This window comes from Dioscorea cayenensis, chromosome 15 (assembly GCF_009730915.1).
Source record: "Dioscorea cayenensis subsp. rotundata cultivar TDr96_F1 chromosome 15, TDr96_F1_v2_PseudoChromosome.rev07_lg8_w22 25.fasta, whole genome shotgun sequence".
In the NCBI taxonomy this organism is placed as follows: domain Eukaryota; kingdom Viridiplantae; phylum Streptophyta; class Magnoliopsida; order Dioscoreales; family Dioscoreaceae; genus Dioscorea; species Dioscorea cayenensis.
In genome coordinates, this window is record NC_052485.1 from 4,018,922 (window position 1) to 4,046,773 (window position 27,852).

General features: G+C 32.2%; 3 protein-coding genes across 3 annotated transcripts; 2 read left to right on the forward strand and 1 right to left on the reverse strand.

The window, feature by feature from the left end:
* Positions 1-952: 952 nt before the first annotated feature.
* LOC120277511 (aminopeptidase P2) lies at positions 953-8,399 on the reverse strand. Its single transcript, XM_039284375.1, has 15 exons — positions 8,054-8,399; positions 6,901-7,026; positions 6,674-6,793; positions 6,166-6,441; positions 5,433-5,605; positions 5,021-5,129; positions 4,845-4,939; positions 4,456-4,607; positions 3,934-4,124; positions 3,686-3,794; positions 3,425-3,579; positions 2,783-2,875; positions 2,265-2,345; positions 1,323-1,437; positions 953-1,212 (listed from the first exon to the last, which is right to left on the reverse strand). The coding sequence occupies exons 1-14, from the start codon at positions 8,360-8,362 to the stop codon at positions 1,369-1,371; spliced, it is 2,058 nt and encodes a 685-aa protein (XP_039140309.1). The 5' UTR covers positions 8,363-8,399; the 3' UTR covers positions 953-1,212; positions 1,323-1,368.
* Positions 8,400-12,458: 4,059 nt separating this feature from the next.
* Positions 12,459-19,180, forward strand: LOC120277443 (inorganic pyrophosphatase TTM2-like). Its single transcript, XM_039284296.1, has 12 exons — positions 12,459-12,695; positions 13,553-13,916; positions 14,218-14,332; positions 14,475-14,670; positions 14,882-14,995; positions 15,113-15,286; positions 15,541-15,735; positions 16,328-16,450; positions 16,539-16,660; positions 17,721-17,841; positions 17,955-18,212; positions 18,660-19,180. The coding sequence occupies exons 2-12, from the start codon at positions 13,580-13,582 to the stop codon at positions 18,876-18,878; spliced, it is 1,974 nt and encodes a 657-aa protein (XP_039140230.1). The 5' UTR covers positions 12,459-12,695; positions 13,553-13,579; the 3' UTR covers positions 18,879-19,180.
* Positions 19,181-23,084: 3,904 nt separating this feature from the next.
* Positions 23,085-27,742, forward strand: LOC120277445 (primary amine oxidase-like). The gene is made up of 5 exons (XM_039284298.1): positions 23,085-23,859; positions 24,928-25,312; positions 25,386-25,499; positions 26,638-27,185; positions 27,267-27,742. The coding sequence occupies exons 1-5, from the start codon at positions 23,105-23,107 to the stop codon at positions 27,469-27,471; spliced, it is 2,007 nt and encodes a 668-aa protein (XP_039140232.1). The 5' UTR covers positions 23,085-23,104; the 3' UTR covers positions 27,472-27,742.
* Positions 27,743-27,852: the final 110 nt, after the last annotated feature.

Genomic DNA, 27,852 nt, shown 5'->3' on the forward strand with positions numbered 1-27,852 from the left:
TCTTTTGATTATCAAAAACAAGATGTGTTATTTATTTATTTAATTTCTGAAGATGAGAGAGAGAGAGAGAAGAGAAACACTGCACCTGGGCCACAGCATAAGGTTGAGATAGGATCTGAACCATCCATATGAGCATCGAGATAGGTGATAACACGAATCTCTAGGCACCCACCCCAAATAAATGTCCATTGTTGCATCTTTGTCTCTTTAGAAGAAGAAACAGAAGTGCTCTTTTTTTATGCCTGTGCTCATGTACTATCTTTGTAGTAAAGTGTACTACTACTACCTTTGATTTTTATAAATTAAAGAAATTATTTTAAAAATTATATAATGTTTTAAGAATTTTTTTTAACATATATATTATCAATATTAAAGATAACAAAAGAAAGACTAAAATGGCTTGATTGAGACATCACTATTTAAATGATTACTTTAAAAAACGGAAACCTTATCAATTATTAAAACTATAAAATCATTAAATCGGCTACGTTAATTAAAGGTGATAATAATAATAATAAACATCTACAAGCATGAATTTGTAAAATATAAAAATTATAATAATATCTTCTATCTAGATTTGGTCCTCTAAATTACTGTGAACAAATAAGCTTGCTTGATTCAATTACTTTATATATATATATATATATACATGTTAGAGACAGAGAGATACCGAATTCATTTATATAATTATAAAAAAATCAACCAAATGAACAAACCCAGCTATATTTCAAATTTGAAATTAAATAATAATAATAATAATAAATACAAAATATTTATTTTTAAATCAGAAACTTGATTGTCTCATAGACTTTTGAGGAAAAATATATTAAAATATGGGTTCATAGGTAACCTCCACAATAATAATAATAATAATAATAATAATAATAATAATAATAATAATAAATAAATAAATAAATAAATAAATAAATAAATATTACAATATCAGGAGCTCTTAAAAGACAAACTCATTCCATTAAAACATAACCTTAAATAATAAATGAAACCACAATTAAGTTGGTACTTCATAGCTAAAATCAAATAAGGGAAATAAACAGTAAAAATAAAAAGAAACACAAAGGAATTTTGGTCTTCATTCTTGACAAATAAATAGACCAACACAATACAAATATATATCTTAATTTCTATTGACAATTTCCTGCCACTGTACATAATATGATGATGTATTTGTTTCTTCAGTCCATGTAGATCTTGCTGCTGATAACAAAAGCTATAGGTCAAAGGCGGATACCATCTGTCGATCTCATAAATTGCCGGTGTTTTCAAAGATTTAAAATACAAGAACTTGAGTAAAAACAGATCACCTTATCATGTCAAGATGAATAAGATTTGAATTGATGATGCACACAGTTAATGTGGTAGAGGCCGGGTGTTATTCCGAAGCCACTTGCGAGCAGAGCCATCTACCAAAGGTGAGACCTGCAAATGCCATGAAACATTTTGTATCATTCGGCACATACTTTAAGTGGTGAAGATAACTTTGTTAAAAAAAGCAGCAGGTTAAAATCCAACAAACACCAGCTTGTGTTTCTCAAGAGGACAAGGTTGACATTTATCAAACTATCTTAATAGTTTCATATCAGGTAATTTAGTAAATATGGATCTAAATACAATAGCAAGGATCTCTCGAGTTATTAATATAATATGTTTGATTTGCATCTAACATGATATCAAATATTAGCTTAAACTTGAGTTGAATCGAGTCCAAATAATATGCTTGATTTGAATCTAATAGATCTCAAATCAAATAGATTTGTCCAATTGTGATCAATGTCAATTGTACAAACTAAATTTACTATTAAATGAACTTTCCAACTTACATTAACTATTTTTCATATCACTAAAATCACTGTCTCTAGATAATTTTAATGCTTTCATGGGGTGTGAAGTCTATTTGATAAATATAATTAACTACCCCATATTGGTCAGGCATCATATCCAAACGAATAGAAACTCAAAAAGTTGAAAACTAGCTAGCGAAAATCTTCTCAAATTTACAGTCTTCATAAACTCCAACACTAGTAGGACCAGTGTTACGACTTCTACAATAAACTTGACTTGTTTAGGATAATCCAAATCTTCTCTCAAGTTTGGACTCTTCATAAAAAAATATTAACATATGTTCCGGCAGCAATAATTTTATGATTATAAGGTGACAGATAATATGTAAATAAGATGTGTATGAGTGGGAGAAATCACCAACAGAAGCAATGGTAGTTTAATTTTCAAAACCATAAGTAACTCACCTTTTCCCACACTTGTGAGTGGTATTGATTGAGCCAACTGATCTCCTCAGGGGTCATAAGGGACAGCTCAATCAGCTTGCTCTACAAAATAATGCACAGCCCAAATAAGTACTTTAGGAAAAACTCCGCAAAAGAAATTTTTTTTGTTAAAAAAAATTCAAAAAACCCAGCTTATGGACTGAAAGCTTTCTAACAAGCCAAGAGGCACTTTAAGTAGGGTTGGACTCTGCAAACCAACTCGAATTTACTGTATAAGCATAAATGCCCAACTGCTAACTATGGCAGAGTGAACTATTTGAAAGGATCAATAACTTTTAGGTTACATTAGCTAAAAGCTAATTATCTTATTCTAAATCATCAAAAATTTGAAAATTTTCTTAAAACTATTGGCATATCAATAGAAGAGCTCAGAATCAAAGCACTAATAATGTAGAAACCAGGCCATCTATCATCCAATAAGATGCAGTTTAGAGGAACCATATTCATAGAATCATAATCAAAGATAATCTTCAACTTACCTGAATAGGAACGAAAGTAAGCTTTTCAAAACCAAGATAACCAATTCCTCCATAGCGATTTGGCACATTTGCCTCTTTCACATACAGGAGGTTCTGTAAAAAAAATGTTCCAGAAAAGAGAGATTTCAGTCACTGAAAGAAACCACAAGTATTACCCATCGGGTTTGTGCCACTTTCGTACCATGTACATCTAACACTCAGAAATAGTAGGATAAAAGACCTGGTAGTAAGCAAATAAAATAGTAACTTAAAGCGTTTATCAGCACTGATGACAACAACATTCTACATACCATTCCAGAAGTGTGTAGAAATAGAAAATAGTCAAAACTTTAACAAAGTTATATATTACATAAATACCTAGAGATGATTTTCTGCTCACTTTCTGTTCAACTAATAACCCTATATTACTGTATCAGCAATTTTAAAAATGTTAGACCAAGATTATATGCTTTATCTTTAACTTGGTATTAACTTGGCAGATGTTTACACCCTCCCTTGGGTTTCCAAAGGGCATGTCAATAACTGTAAGGTACATGAGGTTCGTATATAGCTTTCTTGATGCATTCCGATCATACTGACATACTGTAACTGCGAGACACAACATTGAGAAGTGATATGCAGGAAGAGTACAGGAAAAAATACCTCAATCCTAATACCAAATGAATGGTCTTCATAATAACCTGGTTCATTGCTGACTACCATACCCTTCTGCAACGTAGTGAAATTTCCATACCGAAAGCTTATACCCTGAGGGCCTTCGTGGACATTTAAGGCAGCTCCAACCCCATGGCCAGTCCCTTCAATCATAAACAAAAGCACATGTAGACGCTCCACAAAAGTAAGTCCTTGAAGAAATGAATGAAAAAAATAATAATAATAAATAAATGATAATAACAATAATACCATGACGATAATCAAGCCCAACTTTCCATAAGGAAGAACGAGCCAGCACATCGAGGACAAAACCAGGAGTATTTTCAGGGAATACGGCCTGATCTAGAGCAATATGGCCCTGTTTTTATTTGAAAAAAATGAACAAAATTAGAGAATATATGAAAAAAAAATTCATCTCACAATTCCACTAGCACATTACAAACAATGCAGGAGGTGAGATAATTCAGGAACCTGTTATATAAGTTCAGACCAAGTACCTTCAATACTCTTGTATAACACTCTTTTTGGCGTGAAGAAGGTTCACCAAAATGTACAGTCCTCGTTATATCAGTGGTCCCATCAACATACTGAGCACCACTATCTAATAGGAAAAGGTTCTTGCTGTCAACAATACTGCAGCTCTCTGGTTCTGGCCTATAATGTACGATAGCACCATTTGCACCATATCCTGAAGCAGTTAATAAAAAATAACTAAACCACAGAGTAAAACAAGGCCAAACCCTTCAAATCCAAGCATAAAACCTAAAAGGAAAACCAACTCAAAGAAATGCATGACAAACAGAAAACCTATGCGGATTATGCAAGGTCAATGGTTCAGACTTGAATCTGGTTCTAATAGTCATGAAAATAGAGATAAAGGTGGCACAAATTAACACAATTGTGTGATTCAAAACCAACAATATCCTAGAACCTACAAGATAAACATTTTAGTTTAAAAGTTTATTGGACTTCAGCAAATTACATAAAGCTGGCATAAAGGAACACGAAGGATGCAATACCACTAATAGTATCAAAGCTTGTCTCCAAAAAACCAGCCTGCTTTCCCCGAAATTCAAGTAGTTTATCAGCAACTTCAACTTCTGTTAGAACTGCATTCCTACTAATTTCTTCTTCCAGCCAAGCCCAAAACTCTGTCAAAGCAGCTGCATCTCTGTAAAAGATTTTAATTAATGCTTTTAGAAAAGATTTACGTGTGCATGCATGTTCTAGATGGTACATGTACTTTCCTCAGCATTAACATAAAATCGAGAGACATGCCCATATTTTGTCAAGATGCTCATTTCTATGAGTGCAGAACAAGCCCCCGTGTGTAATATAGTTGCACATGCATGCTTATTTGAAGAAATCCAAGCAAATCTAAATCAAACAAACAGTTCACGCCACTTACCTCAAATGTGAATTGCGCATTCCCTCAAGCTCTGACTCATTTTTCACAGCTTTGGCTATGGAAACAGGTGAAGCCCTGTAGAGTCCAGCAAGCCCCTGTGACCAAGCATTATGATTTTTATATTTTTTTATTTTTTACATACTTGGAGATTGTACTTGATTTGTTTTCTGTCTTACCTTTTCTACAAATCTTCCATTTATGTCGCAAGCAGACTTATATATGTTCACAACTGCAGCATTCATAGTTGACGAATCCAACCAGAGTTTTGCTCCTTCTGCAGCCAAACTGGAAGATGGTAATTAAGCTAAGAATTATATGATCCAACGCCAACAGGATAATGAAATAATCTGTTACTTTAAATCCAATACCTTCTCCAAAAACAGGTCCTTATGTTTTTGTTAGTTTCGCATTACATTGCCAAAACAAATTTTCTGAAACCATTACCACATGGTATGCATGATAATAAACGTGGAAAACAATTAATGCATAATAGAAATAAAACAAAACTGTCATGGATGTATGAATCTTGGCCAATTGCCAACAACTTGGGTCCGAGAATGCAACAATCATGTAAGGAAAGTTTACTACCTCTCAAGTTCAGAAAGAATGGCTTCATATGGCCTCAATTCAACTCCAGCAGTTCTCAGGTGAGCAATCACTTGGTCAGTAACTTTATTGTTATCAACAAATAATTTAGCACCAGTAGCGTCCACAATCAAATATGAATAGAACACAGGTGAATGTGGAACATCATTTCCTCTCTGCTCAAGAAGATAGAGATTAGACATGCACTCATAAGTACACTAACAAACCAAAAGCATCAATATTTGATAAGTGGCCTTAAATCAAGAAATGATGCACTAATAGCAATAACTAATAAATAGTCAAGTTAAACAAAACTCCATACTAGGACTTGTTATTAATGATTTTTCTTTTTCTTATTCTTCTGCTACTTCCTTTGGTACAATGCACATGGTTTATTAGGCTGTTTTAACCTTTTTGTGTGTCTTTGTTAAGCTGACATCTCAGCAGATCCAAGAAGCAAAAACATGATCATGATGTCTCCACAAACATTTAATTGTTCAGCACAAGGGTAAGTTATTAGATTCCTTTCTGCTTAATTACTTAAACCAAGTCAAAACACAAATACAAGTTCATAATATGTCACATTCAATAAAAATTAAGAGTTTGAACCTTTCTCAAGTATATTTGCATTCATTATCACACTGAATTTGATTCATGAAATAAACACTAAAAAGAAAATAATTAAATAGCCATTCACAATTTTACTTGAAGGAAGATAATCTCATTGAAGAGTTACCAGGTTTAAGAGCCAAGCAACTTCATCAAGCATGGATATAACAATAGCTGTGCAGCCAGCTTCAAAAAGTTCAGATCTTAAGGAGGATAGTTTTGATGAGACATCAACACCAGCATACTTGATTTCATGAACTCTGATTGGTTTCATTGGAGGCTTTGGCCTGGAATCTCCCCAGATCTCATCCACCAGATTGATATCATACAGGAAAACTAGTTCATGGTTTTTCTTGGAAATTGCTTCTTTCAGTTCATCGGTAGCATCAGATGAGAAAAGATACTGCTCCCTTCAAGTTACCGAAGTAGGAGTGACATTAAAATCAGATGTAAAAAATTTCCCTTGCAGCTTGAACTTGAATAAAAGACATATTAACTTTCATTGTGACAGGAAATCATACTTATTCTCTTCAAGATGCTTGATCAACCATTCATACTGAACTTTACGAATAATGGATTCTTTAAAAACTAATACAGTAACATAGCAAACCAATATAAGACTAGTAGAAACTCACAGGATCTATGCCAATCCTGCAACCAGGAGTCAACACATCATTGAGCCACTCAATCGTTGTAGGAACACCAAGGTTCCCACTTCGCATAACAATCCAGTCAGAGCCTAACTGCTTCTCAGCCTAACCATCAAGGTCAAAAGTATAATTATTCAATAGTTTCTAGAAACATAATCCTCATACTGATTCAGAAAGTCTGGAATGAACATGTGGGAGAGGAGGGGCAGAACCTGAAGAAAATAGCGAGCATCAGTCCAAAGAGCAGCCTTGTCTTTGGTTACAACTGCGGTCCCAGCACTACCAGTGAAGCCAGATATATAAGCTCGCCGCATGAAACATTCAGCAATGAACTCACTCTACAAAGAAAATACATATAATATAGCATTTTATGCTGAAAATCTAAAGGGAAATCCTTACTGAATTGTTGTTATAAGCATTTTTCTACAGTTGACAACAATCTTGGGAAAATCATATATTTGAATTAAGTAACAAACGAAGAGATCCATTCACAAGATACCATTAAGAAGCAAATTATAAGTAATCATAGAGAAAGGGAAACCACAAGAAACCATGAGAGAGTGAATATTTGACAAGCATTACAAATAAAGGCTGAAAATGATGGTAGCAAACTACAGAATATGTGGATGCAGGGCAGAAGTTTCCACTGTTTAATGATTAGTTTTTCATAACAAAAAAATAGTCTGATAAACATAGACATGTGCCATCAAGACTAGGAGCAAATTCTAACCAGGAGTATAGCAAGAATACATGGATGCAACACAGAAATTTAATGCTGAATTTTCAGTTTTTCCAATAGTTTAAGTGACTAAAAATATCCTGATGATCAGACACCAACAACATTAATCATCCAATTTTTTATGACAAGATATGTAATGTAGTGTACTACATGAGCTGACAGTTTCCTAGTGTAGTTCAAGTTCACTGTTCACTAAACAATTATACAATTATATCAGGTTAGTTATGGTCAAACTGAAACATAATTTACTTCTTCCAAAGTTTGACAGAACTAAATACCATACATAAGTAATGAGTTAGATAGTCTAACAAATATTCTTGGATGCAGACACAACCATTCACAGAACAGAATATGATTAAAAAAAAACAATGTATATAATTGGTGAAATAGCAGTTGCACCAGACCTTGGTCTCCCTATACAACAGAACAAGAGCATATTACACTCAAAATTATATCCAAAACCTAATTTTTGAACTAACTATGGCTTTCCCATACTAAGGAAAAAAAAACTTTAGCGATGAACCAAGAATGATACTTTCTTCTAATCCAACCAATCAAGTCTCGCGTATTACTCACTGACTCTCCAAGAATTCACACTGCAGATCAAAAACAAGAGAAATTCCCACCTGGTGAGCGTCCTGCGAGGGTATGATGTAGGCATCAATCCCAATCCCCGGCCTCGAAAACAACGCCCGGAGTGCTCGGAGCTTCTCATCCTCGTGTCCAGCGACGGAACTCTTTCTCCGAAACTCCGAAGACGGCCGCGCCACGACCCGATCGGCAGAGCAAGAAGTAAACACAAAGCGGAGATTTCGGAATCGGCGACCAACCACGCGACGGTTTGGGAGGAAGGGGATGGAAAGGGAAGCCAAGAAGCGAACAGGAGGACGAGAGAAGAGAGCTGGAAGGGAGGAGAAGGTCGCCATTGCTTCCATTGAAGCAGCGAAGGAGAAAGACAGAGATGAGGATTATCGTTCCTTTTGGGCAAGAAAGTTGCTTGCTTTATAGAGTGACCAAACGTTGGAGTTCAGTGAATTTGGACCGTTGGATCTTGAATGTACGGCCCAGTGTCACTGGTGTTCCGTGGAAAACAAGTGATTATTTCTGGGTTTTATGTATATTTCCCTTGAAAATTTAAAATTCTATATTTACAACATTTGAGAGTGAAAGTGTGAGGTTAAAATTTAGGGATATGGGAATAATAATTATTTAATGGGAGTGAAGTTTGTTTAAACTGATTGGACTTTATTTAACATTAATAAAAATAATTTTTAAAATTTTTAAATATTTTGTAATTGAAATAATAATAGATTTTTATTAATATTATATATATATATTTTTTGGGAATATATATATATATATATATATATATATATATTTTTCCTTTGCCCAAGCGGATTCCTTTCGTGCCTTACGAGTTACGAGTGTGATGGTCTTCAGTTTAAGGAATATATATATATATATATATTTTTGGAGAAATTTATCTTTAGGAGGTCTGTAAATTACAATAACTTGTGTACTTCTATATTAGTCTATTTTTTAAAATTTTATTAAAATTATAAACAACGCTAATTTTACCATCAAAATGCCACGGGATCTATTCAATGGATAAATTTATTTAAAATATTATTTAAGAAAAGAAAAAACTTACATTTAAATTTTTTTAAAAAAATTATTTTAAATATTTCAATCGCACATTATTTTTTCACATATCCCTTATGTTTTTCCTGGGAAACTTTTCTCCGGGTGGAGGTAGAAAAACTTTTCCACTAATTTGAGGAAAAATAGGGTCACGTGATAGAGTTTGTGGAAAATTTTTACACGGAAAATTTTGGCAAATAAACAGCCTATTTAGCTTGAAAAATTACCCGTAGAAAATTTTTCTAAGGAAAAAAGACAATCAAACACAACCTAAAAATATGTTTTTTTTTACTAAGGTTGTGTTCGATTACGAACAAAGAAAATGGCTGAAAAAGAAAAATTTTCCATGGAATATATTTCCATGGAAAAATTTTACATGGAACATGAATAAATAGTCGTTTGATTGGCATTATTTTCTACCTAAAAATCAAAAAATTTCTATAGAAAATTCAGATTTTGTTGTTTGATTGCTCTTATTTTCCACGGAAAATATGGAAAAAACCTCATTTGTTATTTGATTACATTAATTTTTATTGGAAAAAGTTACATTTAAATTTTTTTAAAAAAAGTTATTTTAAATATTTCAATCGCACATTATTTTTTCACATATCCCTTATGTTTTCCATGGGAAACTTTTCTCCGGGTGGAGGTAGGAAAAATTTTCCATTGATTTGAGGGAAAAAATGGTCACGTGATAGAGTTTGTGGAAAAATTTTCCACGGAAAATTTTGGCAAACAAACATCCTATTTACCTGAAAAATGACCCGTAGAAAATTTTTCCAGGGGAAAAAAAGGTAATCAAACACAACCTAATAGTAAATTAAAGTGGTGAAAAAAAATTAATTTCATCAAAAATTAATGTTTAGATGGTGAAAGTGGTTTAAAACCAAGAGAAATGTAATAATTAACATCAAATTCGTTCATAATTTTATAAAAATATCTGAAAATATTTGAACATATTATGTAAATATCCTTATAAAAAAAAAGAAAATTATATAAACTGCATATGCAAATATATTATTTCTTAAGATATTGACATAATTTTCAACTTTTCGAAAGATTTACATGTAAATGATTTTTTTATATTAACTAGAAAAATGTTTTCAATTTATTCATGGACTTCAATTATATGAAACTAAAATATAAAATTCCATCTCAGAATTTATTCATGGACTTCAATTATATGAAACTAGAGCTATCCATTAGGATATGTGAAGACCTCTAGTTAGTCTAGTACTTATGTATGTGTGCATAATAAAAAATAAATAAAAAATGATGAAAAAAATTAAAATAATACAATTACAAATGCTTGTTCATCTTCTATGCATCCGAGCAAGAATAAAACAAGTCAATGAACTAAATTACAAAGCATTATTTAAAAATTCAATTGGAGGTATATGCTTTCAATTTTTTTTAGTGTTTACATATATATATATATATATATATTGAAGTTTTACATGAAGGTATTTAGTTCATATTTCATCCTAAAAAAACAAGAAAAATCAAATAATTATAAATCTTATTTATTTATTTTGATAAAACCAATATTTTTTAATTCGTTTCTTCACTAAACTCATAGTAATTGTTGGCATAGAATATGTCAATTCTTGTTCTTCAAATATCATAAATTTTTTTACGAGAAAAGAAATTCACAACATGTGAGCTTTTTTGTCTTTTAGATATTACTCCATCACACTTTCATCAATAACAAAAATTTCTCCACTCATACATCATGTAGTACTATTGTTTTCCATAAATTAAAGTTAGTAAATTAATAAATAAAGTACTTTATAAAAATTGAATATATATAGATGTCTCTAAATTTTAAATTTAAGTATGTATCATTTGTGCAAAGTACTTTAATAGCTACTATCACATAATATCTATATATATTATTAAAGTAGATGTATAATCTACTCCGAGAGCGTTTCAAGGAAAAATTTTAATAGCAAATTCATAAAATACCGATTCCGATGCGAAGCCGAGGAAAATATCTAATTTAACTATAATTAAGGGTGTATAAACACATTAATCAATAGTAAACTCTATATATCACTTTTATATATAGCAATGGTTAAATCATAATCTAATGGTTGTCATTATATGCTCTTAAATTTTTAAAAATTAATTATTTACTTAGAAACATTATATATATATATATATATATATATATATATATATATATATATATAATTAACAGACCTTTTTGAGCCACAATTGGAAGATCAATTCAACTTGTGCTGATTTCATCCACAACGAAGGACAAAAGTCAAAGCATAAGAATGCCAACTTTTTAACTTTCTCCGTTGCTTTTTAATAGCAAATATGCTTGCATCATTACATTACTAACATTTCCTTTAAGACTTGATTATGTGTTTTTTATTCTAAAAATATTTTGACTTTTCTTTTTGACCTCTTTAGAAAAATCAAAAATATCACCCATTTTGCAAGTACACTTCCTCCTGCTCACTGGATAATGTTCCTAACTTTCCTCTCTAGAAGTCCAAAAAGAAAAATATAAAATAAAAAGTCTCACATTTATTATATATTATTATTCGCATCTTGAATTTCAAGCCCGACAACAAATAAATAACAAAAATTTGATTTGACCCGAATACCCATTTTCAATATTAAATCAATCGATTAATATATCATATCTATATTTGTGTGAACATTGTGTTAGGAGTTTTCCCTCATTTATTTATTCATTCATTCATTACTTTATATATATATACAAAAATTTTAAAATTATGCATATGCCTTTGTTATTTTCTCCTATTACATATTTACCTAAAAATTTGATATTGCTATTTATTGCTTGGACTTGAAATATAATTTTTATATTTTTTTAATAAAATAATTAATAATTTAATATATATATACCGATATTTTCTCCACGGACATTTGCAGAGAGATTAAACAACAACAATGATAAATAGTACTCCCACGGTATTGTATTATGTTGAAAATAGATGCACTATTTTATAGTACTATTTACAAAATTGCTCATACAACTGTTGGCTATACTATTGAATAACTACAGTTGATATCACACTATTTACATAGTGGATCTGAAATATTGAATTTAAATCTAACAGTTGATAGAGAGACATCTGTAAAGTTATTATTTATGAATGTCCTTAATAGATTGACCCTCTATCTATATTAATTATTTTATTAAAAATTCCAAACAATACAAATTTAAGATATTGCTTATTTTTCTTTTAAAAAAAGAAGAAGTATATCTCAAACTCAATCAGATCCAAAGTGCAGACCCGAATCCGATAAGATGATTCGGGTGGGTTCCGGGCCAAGAGAAGCCCGTAAAAGCCCTTAATGGGCGGTGTCCACACCCGCACCGAATAGGCGTATGCCAATCTCCCACCATTGAAAAGCGCTTTCTCGCGACCCCTTTCTCTCAATCCTTCTTCAACCTCGGAGAGCGAGAGCTCTCTCCTTCTCTTCATCTCCCAACTCTCCTCTCCTCTTTGACGGCCTCCTGAATCCACTCTCTCAACCCTAACCCCATTATCTCTCTTATCTCGCCGTCGATCGCCGTTACATTGTGCTGCAAGCTCGCGCTTCGTCGTGCCATTGCCGCTTCACGATCTCAATCGGATTTTTGATGTAAGGATTGGTTTCAGTATGTGGAATGAGTTGAATTCATGCTTGTGATTTCCTTTTTGCATGGGTGGGAGTCTGGTGGATTAATTTAGTTCTTGGGCTGTGTTCTTAGGATGTGTTTTGATTTTGATTTTTGGAGTTTTGTTTAGGTTTTATGTGAGTTTTGGAAAAAAAAATTTTATGCTTGAATTTGTAATATGATCACGGTGGTGTTGAATTCCTATTATTGGTAGTGCCAAACCTGGAAATTTAGTTTTTGGAGAATTTTAGAATATTTCACCACATGGACGTAGGGTTTTAACTGGGGTCCTCTTCTTTTGGAGGTGCAATCATGTGGTGACCGGATTTAGAAAGCTGGATGATGTATCTGATGAAGAAACATCTTCATCAATCTTCAGTTTTTTTTTTTAAAAGATTCGTTATTTTTTAACATCAAAAGTATTCCTAACACGAGTCAGATAGTCCAGCGGCACTTCACTTCGCCATCGTTTTTGTTTTTTTATTTTTATTTTGTTATGAAAAAATTAATTTAAAAAAATTACATGGTTAGTGATTCTTAAATACAAGTTTTAGGGACAAAAACAAGACTCACCGATTTTTCCATATAATCTTAAATCAGGCATTCCCACAATGTAATTTGCAAAATGAAATCACCACATTGCTTCACATTTTTTCTTATCAAGGATGTTGAGGAGCAGTGGACATGTAACATTTGATTCACTTCCTTCAAGCAGAGTGTGCTATTAGAAATTTGTGCTAGCATCTATGAACACCTTTCATTTGTTCAGTCAAATTTGTATTCATGTATAATGGTTGGTTAATGGTCGCTTGTAACGGTAATCCTCTTTCTTTTATTACAGAATAAGACATTGTACAACTTCTTGTACATGGCTCAAGATGCTGCTATTGTGGATTCACCTCGTCGGAGGCAAGGGCTTTTAAGAGATCAGGTTCAATTGGTTAAAAGAAGGGATTGTGATCGCTACGAAATAGCGCCTATCCAAGAATCACTTTCCTTTGAAAAAGGTTTCTTCATAGTTATTCGTGCTTGCCAGTTGTTGGCCCAGAAAAATCAAGGAATTATTCTTGTTGGAGTTGCTGGTCCTTCTGGGGCAGGGAAGACTGTATTCACAGAGAAAGTTCTCAATTTCATGCCAAGCATTGCTGTTATTTCTATGGATAACTATAATGATGCTAGTCGTATTATTGATGGCAACTTTGATGGTAATTCCGGACTTTCTTACGAATTCATCAACTGTTTAGCTCTTTGTCAGCATTTGTGTGTTTGTTTTAATCTTTCTTTTTTATGGCGATGTTGATGGTTATTCCTTTCTTTACAAACATATACAAATTTGTTTTGCATATTTCTGATGTCCTGGAATAATTGAGGAGAAAGCATTATTGATTGTGAAACTCAAGCATCTGCCATCTCTAAGCAGATCCACGGCTTGGAGGGGAAGGATTCATGTAGTTGACCTCAAATAGTTTAGGACTAATAGCTTGTTGATGTTGTTGGTGTAAACAGATCCACGGCTAACAGACTATGACACATTGCTGGAAAATATTCGTGGTTTGAAAGAGGGGATGCCTGTCCAAGTGCCTATATATGATTTCAAGTCAAGCAGCCGCATAGGATACAGGCAAGACAGCTCTGCAACACCTATTTTTCTTTGAATTTACTTCAGAAAGCACATAGTTTCTGATTATGAGATATTGGTAAATTTGACTAGTCCCTTATAAAACTTCATGACATAGGCTCATCTCTTTCTGTATTGTTGACAGGACGGTTGAAGTCCCGAGCTCTCGTATTGTTGTAATTGAAGGCATTTATGCGTTGAGTGAAAAATTGAGGCCTTATTTAGACTTGAGAGTTTCTGTGACAGGTGGTGTGCATTTTGATCTTGTAAAAAGAGTTTTGAGGGATATACAACGAGCTGGTCAGGAACCAGAAGAAATAATTCATCAGATATCTGAAACGGTTGTTATTCTTCTGTTTTGAATATTTTCTCTAGATATATGTGGTCAGTATTACCATTCAAATTGTTTTCATGTCCATCAAGAATTATAAATTTTATATATGCTTGTAATTTTTTATTTTAAATCCATTTTATTGTTGATTAGCTTGTTTATTATATTCTACAGAAACAATGCGTTTTCTGATTCTGATGTGTAATTGTATTGTTTTGTAGGTATATCCGATGTATAAGGCTTTCATTGAACCAGATCTGCAAACTGCACATATAAAAATAATTAACAAGTTCAATCCATTCTCGGGGTTCCAGAATCCCACTTATGTTCTTAAGGTTACCTTATCCTCATTTTCTTTTTAAGTTTATTGGCTGCTGAATCAGTTATTATAAAATTTGAAATTAGAGCAAAATATTCTAGAAGCTATCTTTCTGTTATTTCTATGATCGCAGTCACCAAAGGCTTTGTCAATTGATCAAATCAAGGCTGTAATTTCGGAAAATTTCACAGAAAGTAGGGAGGAGACTTATGATATATATCTCCTACCACCTGGTGAAGATCCAGAAGCATGCCAGTCTTATCTTAGGATGCGAAACCGGGATGGAAAGTACAACCTCATGTTTGAGGCAAGTCTATTTTGGCAACAGATTCTAGCTCTTAGTTATGTTAAAATGGTCCAGTATGTGGTCATTGTTGGAATTAACTATCCATGTTATCTCTTGCATAAGCATCCTTTTGGACAATAAAAGTTTTTTTTTTCTTTTTTTAATAAACCTTTAATTACTGCTGGTACATGTGAGACCTTTTTGACATGTTTGATCAGCAAAAATTTCTAGTTCAATCAGGACATGCTTGATTTACCTAGATGTTTGATTTTCAGGAATGGGTCACTGATAGTCCCTTCATCATATCGCCAAGGATCACTTTTGAAGTCAGTGTGCGTCTTCTTGGTGGTTTGATGGCCTTGGGATATACAATTGCGGCCATCTTGAAAAGAAGCAGCCATGTATTTTCTGATGAAAGGGTGACAATAAAAATTGATTGGTTAGAACAGTTGAACAGAAAATATGTCCAGGTAATCCTTTAACAACTGATAAATTGTTTAGAGCATTCATTTGCCTGTGTGTGCTGTTGGTTTACATTTGCAAATCTCCCCTTTTTGCGTATTGTAGCTCCAGTCCATTTGATTTGGTACCCTAAAGTGATATTACTTTTAGATCACAATTGCTTGTGCTTGTCAAGGTCTGAAATTTCTGTTGGATTTGAAGCTGCTTAACTAGAACAATTTGGCAAGGTTGAACCAAACCAAAATGGCCTCCTAGTTCTGGTTTTTCCTCAAATAAGCAACTGTTTACTTTAGAACATATGAAACAAATCTGAAACTATTGAAGTGAATCTAAAATAATGGGTACAACTTAAAGGATTTGAAACGTATGAAGTGGCTATGGCGTATGCTTTGTCAGAATTCTTTTAGAATCTCAATTTCAGTTTTCTTTGATTAGGATTAACTGTTCACCAAGAGGAAAACTTTTCTTTTTGTTTTCAGTGACTTCTGAAATGCATGCACGTCGGTCTTCCCTTTATTTTTGCTGTTATGGTGGCGTGGCCATTAACTTTTTGAGTTTGAGCTTTAAATCAGATTTGCTTCTTGTTTTATGTTGCTGAAGGTTCAAGGAAGAGATAGACTACTTGTCAGAAATGTTGCAGAGCTGCTGGGTTTGGAAGGTTCTTATATTGCACGGACTTACATAGAGCAAATTCAACTTGAAAAGCTTGTAAACGAAGTTATGGTATGATATTTCATATGGATGATCTTCAAAATGTGGCCTTTCTGCTGTTTTCAGTGGCATCTCTTGCTTTAATTTATCCATTGTGCAGGCCTTGCCAGATGATTTGAAGACAAAACTTAGCATAGATGATGACATGGTATCAAGCCCAAAAGAAGCACTTTCTCGTGCCTCTGCTGATAGAGTCGCCATGAGAAACAAGCACCTAAAGAGGTTCTATTTTGTCGATTTTTAATTCTCTAGGATCTGATTGCAAACATAATATAAATCACATTTTTTTATTTAATGATGTGAAGTACACTTGCTCTAGGGATGCTTTTATTCTTTGTTTGGCAGATAGTTTAATACTTTAGTGCTAGGTCCAGAAAATTCATTTGGTTTTGCCTTATTGAAGAATTTAAGTTCAAACAAATTTCACATTCCATCAATACATCTTGTTTGAAGTAGTGTGGAAATGAAAGTTCAGAAACTATGAGCGGCCAAATTAAGGTTCATTATATTACACGAGTCTCATGGGTAACTGTTGTTCATGGAATTTATTGAAAAAGCTATAAATAAGATTAATAAAAGAGTTATGAAGGAAGTCCTTTACTATGGCTCTTCTTCTATGAAGAAACTAAAATAATGGTTCCTTTCCTGTTTGAATTGTATATCTGGGATTAAATTGTTGTCGGAGTTCAGGATGTTTACAATCTTTGACCTCTTAGCTGCTATTGTTGTTGTCCATGAAGTAATTCTAAGGTTAATTGGAAGTTATTATATGCTGGAGTGTTATACTTGTTTGTTGCAATGAAGTCCACTCATGCTATGTTGCTAACCAAAAGTTCAGGAAGTTTTATCATCATAAACTGAAGATGGTAGAGTAAATTCTCCATTTTGCTTGTAACTTCTGGATGATGGAATGTTATTGGAGTGCCTTTGTTAAATTAATGCTTTCATTTGACCGTGATATCTCTCACACAAGCCTGTACAATAACTTTTATTAGTCACTGACCCTTAACAAATGCTGAACATTTGTCACTTAAGCAATATGCTGACTTGTAAGGTGCCATGACTTTTGCAACTGAAGTATCCATATTCGCTTGGCTGTAAAAATATAGTTAAACAAATCTTTTCCACAATTATTTTTCTGTTTATTTTTGGGATTTTTTGTTATATTTGGCCAGCATTGTTTTTGCACAATGGTTTTGATTTCACTCCATTTAATTCCAACAAAGTTGATGTCGTTAGAAAGGCATAGTGTTGATCATGATAGTTTGGTGGCAAATTCCAGCACTGGTATGGCTCGCTCTTTCTCAACTCACCGAGACGAGCATTTGGCTAAACTTACCAGACTAACTGTAGGGAACAACAAATATGAAGGCCGCAACTCTGAATCACCTTCAATCAATTCGGTAACGTACATCTGTCAACTCTCTGTTTCCGTAATGCTGTAATCATTTTTTTCTATCTCAGTGTTCTTTCTGACAACACTTTTCACCCATCTATTTGTTCCACCTATGGATAGGGTGTTATTACACAACTTTCAGAACAGATATCAACGTTGAATGAGAGAATGGATGAATTTACAAACCGGATTGAAGAACTAAATTCCAAGTTTAGCATGAGAAAGCCTACCATGAGCCAACAGAACTTGGCTCTTCAAGCTGATGCCTGCAATGGTTCAGGACCTACATCTCTGTTTGTGTCTGGATTAGGCAATGGTACCTTGTTACCCAATTCGTCATCTTCTTCCCAACTAAAAGACTTTTCTCTGGTTGAGGAGGTAAGTCGAGTGTGTTTTTCTTCCTGAAAACTACCTGCTTTTGCAAAAGGTTTCCCACTGATCTGTAACTTGTTCTCAATTCGTTCTCTAAGATTTTTTGGGTATTTCTGTTATTGTATAGTATCCTCTCCTAAACCAAATGCATGATGATTGGAATCAAAATGAACCTATCGGGGACTTGTACAAAGAATTCTAGAGAATTGTGAAAAATTTTTAGGACTGAACAAAAACTTATCTCACTATGTTGCAGTATGGGTTTACTGAATTCACTATGACTTGTAGTCCCCAAAAACTAAAATTTAGATGTATGCAGGCATTAGATGTATGTGATTGAATTGATATATGTCTTGAGATCATACTTGTAAGTTTGAAGAATAAATGTACAACATGTTATCCAGTTAGTCCAAGACTCTGATCTTATCATGTATTATTGTTTCTTGTAAGCAGATGGTGGTAATTGCACGGGGACAGCGGCAGATCATGCATCAATTAGACAACCTATCGAACTTGCTTCATGAGCATCTGGCTTCACTGACTCAACCCCGAAGAATTGATACCCAAAGCAGCAGGATATTTGATGCAGACTCTATCGGTAACTCGCTCATTATTTTGTTGGCAGTTGGCGGACTAGGAATTTTCTTGCTTAAGGGTTTAAATCGGAATTAAATACAAATCGGAAAACCGAAAGTACCATATAGAACACAGGAACACTTACAGGTTGCAAGATACTTGTCAAGTATCTGTGTTTTCTGCCGAGCACAACCGAAATTGCAATTTTTACCATGCTCTTATGTCTTGGCGATATTAACATGAATACTAACCCGTCTTAAAGATATATTTTTAAGACGAACATCGCCCGCGATGAGTCTGATTGATCTTTTAGCGTAGTGTACCTAAGTTTTGTAATATGTTAGCAGTGGATTTCTCAACACTTGAGAATAAATACGTGGTATATTCACGTTAAATTTTGATTTTTCTTAGTACTCTTCTTGATTGTTTTACTATGGTGTAGGGTAAGTGTTTTGGCAGGGTATCGAACTATGGTCTTTTTTTCATTTTGGGATTCAAACTTCAATTTGAATTAAAATGGTTAATTTTTATTTTGTTTTACCGGGGGTTATTTGAGAAATTTCGTTTTTTTTATGATATAGATATTGAAAATTCTCTATTATAACATATATGACACACTGTCCGCTTGGCTAGCAATTCTATTTTATTTGCTGACAGAGAATTTTTAACATCAGAATATCAAAAATAAACCTCATTCTCTTATGTGATCACTCAATAAAATAAAATTAAAATTAGATAATTATTTTAATTTAAATTAAAGTTTGAACTCTAAAAAAAAGTCATAGTTTGGTGTCTATAAAAAGTTTTACCCCCATGGTGTATCTAAATTTTGTAATTTTGATGGAATTTGATTTTTCTTTTCCTGATTTCTTTGAACGGTTTATAGCCTTCAAAGACTTATTTTTCATTCAATTAGAAAATCATGCTTCTTGATGTTTTCTTTTCATGTCTGTTTTTGATAAATTCAAAGTTGTGCACCATTTTTCTTCAAGCTTTAATTTTCTTATCCAATTTCTTCCTCGGAAAAAGTAAATGAAAGTATGCATTAGCCAATGACTTTTAAATTTATAACATTAAATTTTTTACGTGAGATATTTATAAAGATAGATTTAAATTTTCGTTCACTGATGGTGAGGGTGGATGTGGATAGTAATTTTTACTTCTGTATTTTTTTTGGAAAAAGGCTTGCCTGTATTGGTCATTGGTATGGATTATTCATTTTATAAAAATTATTAAAAAAAAAATTCAAAGCAAGCTCTGCATTTTCATGCCATTTGCCAAATCATAAATATTAATATCCATCAAAGAAGAAAGACCATTCAAGTGCGTTCACATGGCGCCCTTTGAACATTAAAATTTTCTATTTAAAAGTCTATAAAAATTCAACAGTTCAGATTACCTGAAGGCCATTATTGATATTGTACTATCTATTATTGAATAATAATAATCATAATAATAATAGCAAATAAATTTAATATGTGTACGATACCAAAATATTCACTCTGTTTTTGAATTTTTTTTTTAAAATATATTATTTTAGTTTCAAAACTAAATAAATATATTTGTTTTGCTCCCTAAAATACACATTTTTTATTTTAATCCTTTCTTGCAATCTCAACCACATTATTAATTAGTTTATTTTTTTAAGACAACTATCACAGTATCAACGACTTCAGAGAAAAAAAAGCCCAAGATGAATATTCTAATATAACTCAACAAGCAAAAAAATACTTTTCAAAGTATTACTATTATCTAGGGACTTGCATATTCAATAGTATGCATTACATCAATAACTTATTGTTTGCATTTACTAATGTCTTCATTAAGACTTTTATTAACACTAATCCATATTTAACAAGATGGTAACACAATACTATGTATCTCTTGTGTATGAATTGAGGAAGTCCTTTTCAATAATAACATCCACATGATATGAATTCATTTTTTTCCCTTTTATAATATTAGCGGTTAACCTCCAAGCAATGTCAGAGAAATTTATGAAAAGGAACAATTCAACTACCAAACAAATAATTAAAAAAGTGACACAGATAATATTTTTATTGCAGTGCAAAGAACCAGGGGACAATTACTCAACCATGTCCTTTTAATAGCAATGACTTTTTATGTTTTTTTTTTTTTTTTTTTTTTTTTTCAGTTTTTTTTAGCTCTCTAAGTAATATTTTTATAGTTTAAAGATGATTTAAAATTCATTGATGCTTACCATTTCCGTATGTATAAAAGGTATTTTGCGGACAATCGTAAATGTCTGCAGTTGATAATAAGGTGGATTTTTTTTTAAAATTTTTTTTACTACGAGTGTTAGTAGAAATGTGATTTAATGGTTATGATTTGTTTAGTTATTGTACAAATAATAAATTGAACGGTTTAGATTAAGCGCTTGTTTGGATCAGCTTTTGAAAAAACTAGAAGTGTTTTTTTATAAGTTAAGCACTTTTGGGTTAAAAAAAAATTGTTTGTATTAGCTTTTCCGTAAAAGCAGAAGCTGTAAAAAAAAAGCTGAAAAACAGTTTTTTTTCAAAAGCTAGTCATGAGCAGTTTTTGAAAAAAACTGTTTTTAGTTTATTTTTACAGCTTCTGCTTTTACAGAAAAAACACAAAATATAAAAAAGTGTTTAACTTACTCTGGAAAAACACTTTTTTCCAAAAGCACTTCTACTAAACTTAAAAAAAAAGTACTTTTTTGAGAACCCAAACAAGACCTAAAATATTGTGTATCTCATGTTTTTTTACTGTGCAATATTCATAAATTCATAATAGATTAAACCAGCCATATGCATGAATGAAAATGTTTTGGTTGGGTGTCCTTGAGTTGTAAGTTTGGAAGTGATATTTACATGGAAATTATACCTTCTTGCTAAAATTAATTGTTTTAGTTCAAATAAATAAATAAATTTTAAGTTATATATAATAATAATTTTATTATTTATTTTATTATTATATATATATCACAAAAATGCTAACTTCTTCTTCATATCAAAATAAGAATAATAAACTGAAAAATTTTACAAAATACTCCCATCCATAAAACATTAAAAAACACTGCACATGTTCTTCACTTGTCCATTTTTCATTTACTATTCCTATATTTTAGTAGCTTTAAATAATAACAAATATCAATGCCAATGATGTCTTGGTTTAATAGCATCAGGCCTTCTGTTTGAAGTATTCATACTCTATTGAAGAGGCAGGTTCAATCTTTAACTTAAGGGAGTGTTTGGTTCACATGATTGGAGTGGGAGTGGGAGTGGGAGAGGAGTGAATCCAAGCTTTTGTTTGGATGATCATGAGTGGGAGTGAGAGAGGAGTGGATGAGTAGTGAGTAGGGAGTGAGCGATCCTCCTAAAATGGGGGGATTGCTCCACTCCTCCCTTACTCCTTGGGAAGAATGACCAATTTACCCTTTTTATTTAATAATTTAAATAATAATTTAATTTAAATAATAATTAATTAATTAATTTTAACAATAATTATTAATTAAATAATAATAATTTAATTAAATATAATAATCAAGTTGATAATTTAATAATAATTAATAATTAAAATGAAATAATAATAACTAATAATTATAGTTAAATATTTATTTATAATAATTAATTAATTATATTTCTTCATTAATTAATTATTTATTATAGTTAATTAATTACTAATGATATTTAAAAAATTTTTGAAATATTTATTTATAACAATTAATTTATTTTTTTTTAATTTACATAATATTCATTTGAATAAAGGACATAAATGTCATCTTATCATATTTACCTTGTTTACTTTTCTCATTCCCAATAAATTACATTCTCCAATGCTTATCAACCAAACACATTCTCCATTCTCACTCATACTCCACTCCCCCTTATCTCACTCCTATTCTACTCCTCCTCCAATCTACTCCTGACAACCAAACACTCTCTTATATAAGGGTGAGAGCACAAATATGTTGTGGGATTAACTCTTTATTTGTGCACGTTATTTTGTCCACATTTGGTAAAAAAAAAAAAATCCAATATTAATTTATATATACATGACTTCATCAATAAACTTGAAAAATCTTTGTTTAGAACATGTCTTCATCAATATTAGACAAGCACTACCAAATAATAAGGAAATTACATCTAAAACGACAACCCTAATAATCCAATAAACTTAATTTATATTTAAATTTTTTATATTATTTTTTTAATATATAATATCACTTGCTAACTAAACATATTATTTTTGCTCAATTCAACCAATAATTTTAAGCCAATAAATAAGAGGAGATCTATACCTATACCTACACACACTTACCTCCAAAGCAACACACCATGCTCTTATACCTCTTCTTCTTCTTCTTCTTCTCCTCACTTCTATCATGCAAAGCTCATCCTCTAGACCCTCTCAGTCCCTCAGAGTTCATCGTCATCCAACAAACCATAAAAACCTCCAACCTCTTCTCATCAACTCCTCTATACTTCCAATACATCGGCCTCGCCGATCCCGACAAGCTCCTTCTCCTCTCATGGCTCTCCAACACCTCCAACTCCCCACCACCTCGCCAGGCCTTCATCATTGCAAGGTCCGACCACCAAACTCATGAACTCCACGTTGACATATCCACCAAATCCATCATCTCAAACACAGTCTACACTGGCTTCTCTTTCCCTTTGCTCAACTTTGAAGAACAAACAGCAGCCTCAAACCTCCCTTTCAACTACACTCCATTCATGAACTCTATCAAGAAGAGAGGTTTGAAGTCTAGTGAAGTTGTTTGTACTACCTTCACAGTTGGATGGTTTGGTGAAGTGAAGAAGAGCAAGAGGTTGTTGAAGATCTTGTGTTTTGCTACTGGTGATACTGTCAACCTTTATGTGAGGCCTCTTGAAGGGATCACCATTGTTGTGGACCTTGATTTGATGGAGATTGTGGATTACACTGACCGGTTTGTTGTTCCGGTGCCGGTGGCCGGAGGAACGGATTACCGCAGCAAGAAGCAGAAGCCGCCGTTTGGGCCGAGAGGGAAGCCGGTGACAGTGGTTCAACCGGAGGGGAAGGGCTTCTCCATTGATGGCCATTCTATTAGGTTTGTTGTTGTTTTTCTTCTCTTTTATTTATTTTTATTTATTATAGCTTATTTTGAACTAAAATGAGATCTTATGAAACAAAGTTTATAGCAACTTAAACCTTTCTCTCTCTTTTTATATATGTTCTTTGGAATAGTTGATATTAGTTTGTATAGTAGTTTTTTAATGATAGATGAAGTATGTGATTTTTATGGAGACTTTTATTTATTTATTTATTTATTTATTTGGGTTGTTTTTGTCAAAACAATATTGTCATTATAGAGCAAAGAAAAGAGAAAAAGAAAAAGAAAACAACTTGTTTTCTAAGGGACCAAAATGATATTGTATTTTGTTTTGGATATTAAATAAATATTTTGATATTGTTTATGGACTATATATATATATATATATATATATGGTATTTTAGTTAGAGTGTGTTTGTGATGTAAAAAGTCATGGTTAGATAAACTTTGAAACTTATAAGTCAAAGCTACAATAGAAATACAAAAGTTATTGTGAAGGGTTCTGTTGTCTTTTCTCTTCCCAAATTTTTTTTTAAAGTTATTATAATTTATTTGGATAGCAATGAGATCATCTTAGTTTGTATGGTAGTGTTTTAATGATAGGAGCATAATTGAGACTTTGGAAGTTATTAATTTTTTTTCTTTTTTGTTTTGTTAATAAGGAAGAAAAAAGAACTTGTTTGTTCACAAGTAAAATTGTTTGATATGTCTTTTCAAATATATATTATTAATTTTTACAAAACACAAATATTATTTGCATACATAAGTTAAAGGAGTTTTTTAATTACTGAAAAATATATATAAATAATGATGTAGCTAAACACCAAAATATTATCTTCATGAAAACAAGCACTACATCTTTGATTAATTTGCACTGGATCCAACTTCTCCTTTATTATAAATTAAAGTCTGACATCTTTGTTCAATGCCCTTGATAGTAGCAGCTCAATCATATTCTTTTATTGCTAATTATTTCACTTGTATAATCATAAATTTTAAATTAAATCATAAAAAAATCCTCGATAACCCTATCACATGGCTAATTAAATTTACATGATCAATCAGTTGGGCGAATTGGAAATTCCATCTAAGTTATGATGTACGGGCAGGAGCTATCATATCTCTTGCCTCTGTTCAAGCACATGATGCAAAATTATATCGTCTGGTGCTTTATAAAGGATTTGTATCAGAAGTGTTTGTACCATATCAAGATCCTACAGAAGAGTGGTATTACAAGACATTTTTTGATGCCGGAGAGTTCGGCTTTGGTCTCTCCGCCTCATCTCTCCAACCAATGAGTGACTGTCCGACCAACGCCGAGTTTTTAGACGGGTATTATGCTGCTCAAAATGGGTCCCCAGTAAAGATCAAGAATGTGTTTTGTGTATTTGAGAGGTATTCAGGTGATTCTGCTTGGAGACATACCGAGATTGGAATACCAGGGATGGTGGTAAGTAGCTTTATTATTTGTTTATTTGTTATTGTTATTGTTATTGTTATATATCTTAGAGAATGGAATGCAGATTACTGAAGTACGTCCAGAGATCAGTTTAGTGGTGAGGATGGTCTCGACTATTGGAAATTATGATTATGTCACTGACTGGGAGTTCAAGACTAGTGGCGCTATTAAGTTCACCGTGAGTTTCCATTTGCTCTGCTTCAAAATATATATATATATATATATATTTGATGAAATGTGGATAAACTATGTATTAGAGGTATATATAAGTATGAAATTATTATCTCAATATACTTGTGCTCACGTTGCGTGAGCTAAGATTAGAACTAGTTTGATTTCTAGATAAAGACATTAATAACTTTGAGATCAAATGCCAAAAGATTAAAAAGTGGTTGGTTACTTCAAAATAATTTAGGACAAAATGGTTTGACCCAAACTACTTTTAGTTTTCAAATTGGTGGAAAATTATTAACTACATAATCTAATTAGTTTAAATTTTTTAAAAATAATTTTTTTTGACACTTGTCGCCTCACAATAGGGTTGTTAAGGGATAAACAAATATGATGGACACCAATTATGATGGCTTATTGACCTCTTAGGGGTTTATTAATTAAGCCAAATGTCACATAAAGTGATTAGAGTCCTACTTCATGCATACACTAGAAATTTTTAGGAACTAGCTAATAAATCCCCATGCCATATAACCATGTATTGGAGAGAAACAATTTTCACCCATAGGGGATCTAATGAATAGTGAATGAAGAGTACCAATATAGTATTTCTACAGTATTGCACAATACTGTAATATACTATGGACTCAGGAATGTGACCCTAGGTCAGTTTATTCACCGTTCAAGTAATAATTCACTATACTAGACAATGGTTGTTAAAAATATTTTCAAATCAAATTTAAACTTAATTTATTATAAGGTGAAATAAATTTAACTTGAGCTCTAATTTGATTTATAAGAAATTATTTATATCAACTCACAAGATTTTATAACAAAAATTTAGAATATATTATTTTTTTAAACTAAAAAATAATATTCATTAATAACTAAAAAAACTAAAATCAATAAAATTCAATTAATTAAAATTTATAATAACAATAATAATAATTATTCTTATTCCAAATGATTTCAAAATAAATGCTTCATTTGGAAATAACCTAGACCAACCACCACTTCCTTACTTTTAATAATCTCAAACAAATCTTATAAATACAGATAGAAAATTAGTAACGTGACTGATACCCACACCAAACAAGAGAAGCCACCATTAAAGACTTATTGCATATTCTTGGGATTCTTATCAGGTTACATTGACTGGTATCTTGGAAGTGAAGGGCACATCATACACCCATGCAAGACAAGTAGAGCAAGACATTGACTTGTATGGTTCATTGTTAGCTAAGAACACAATTGGTGTTAACCATGACCATTTCATAACATACTACTTGGACCTTGACATTGATGGCTACAATAATTCATTTGTCAAGGCCAAAATGAAAACCGTCAATGTCATTGATGGTAGTAGCCCTAGAAAAAGCTACTGGACATTTGTTAAAGAAATTGCTGAAACAGAAGCCGATGCGAGAATTGAGCTCGAAGCCGAACCGGCGGAATATTTAGTTGTGAATACTAACAAAAAGACTAAGATAGGGAATGATGTTGGTTATCGTTTTATCAGTCACGGTGCGTCATCAATTTCTCTGTTGTCAGATGATGATTATCCTCAAATAAGAGCTGGTTATACTAAGAAGCAATTATGGGTGACTGCTTATAATGTGTCCGAGAAGTGGGCTGCCGGGTTATACACTGATCAAAGTAGAGGTGATGACACTATAAATACTTGGAGTCAGAGGTATGATTTAGTTCAATAAATTTCAATATAAATATACAAGTTTCGATTTGATTTAATTTATATGTATATAATTTGATGCAGGAATAGAGTGATAAATAATAAGGATATAGTGGTGTGGTACACAATAGGGTTCCATCATGCACCTTATCAAGAAGATTTCCCGTTGATGCCAAGTTTGAGTGGTGGATTTGAACTTAGGCCTTCCAACTTCTTTGAGACTAATCCATTGATCAAGACTATGCCTTTCAACGAAACACATTGGCCCAAGTGCACCAATAATCTTTAGAAAAATTATTTTATTATTATTATTATTATTATACTTTTGCTATTGGAATGATATAATAAATGAGTGGGGCCTAGAGTAGTATACTCCCTCTTGCAACTCGTGCAGGCATGTGTTACCAAACGGTAGTCTTTGTTGATTTAACTGCCTATCTTCAGCACCTGTTGCCTCTTCCTTCTTTTTTTTTTTATTTATGTGTATCTCACCTCTAATGAGAGACTTCAGTTTGTTACTTTTCTTTTTCGGTATTTTTTTCATTTGTGTGTTTGTCTTGTCTCCCTCTTTTTTTAAATAAAATTGTGATTTATCACTTTATAGTAATAATAATAATAATAATAAATGGGGACTTGAAGTTGGTTTTTTCACTGTTTGGATTTGTTTTCA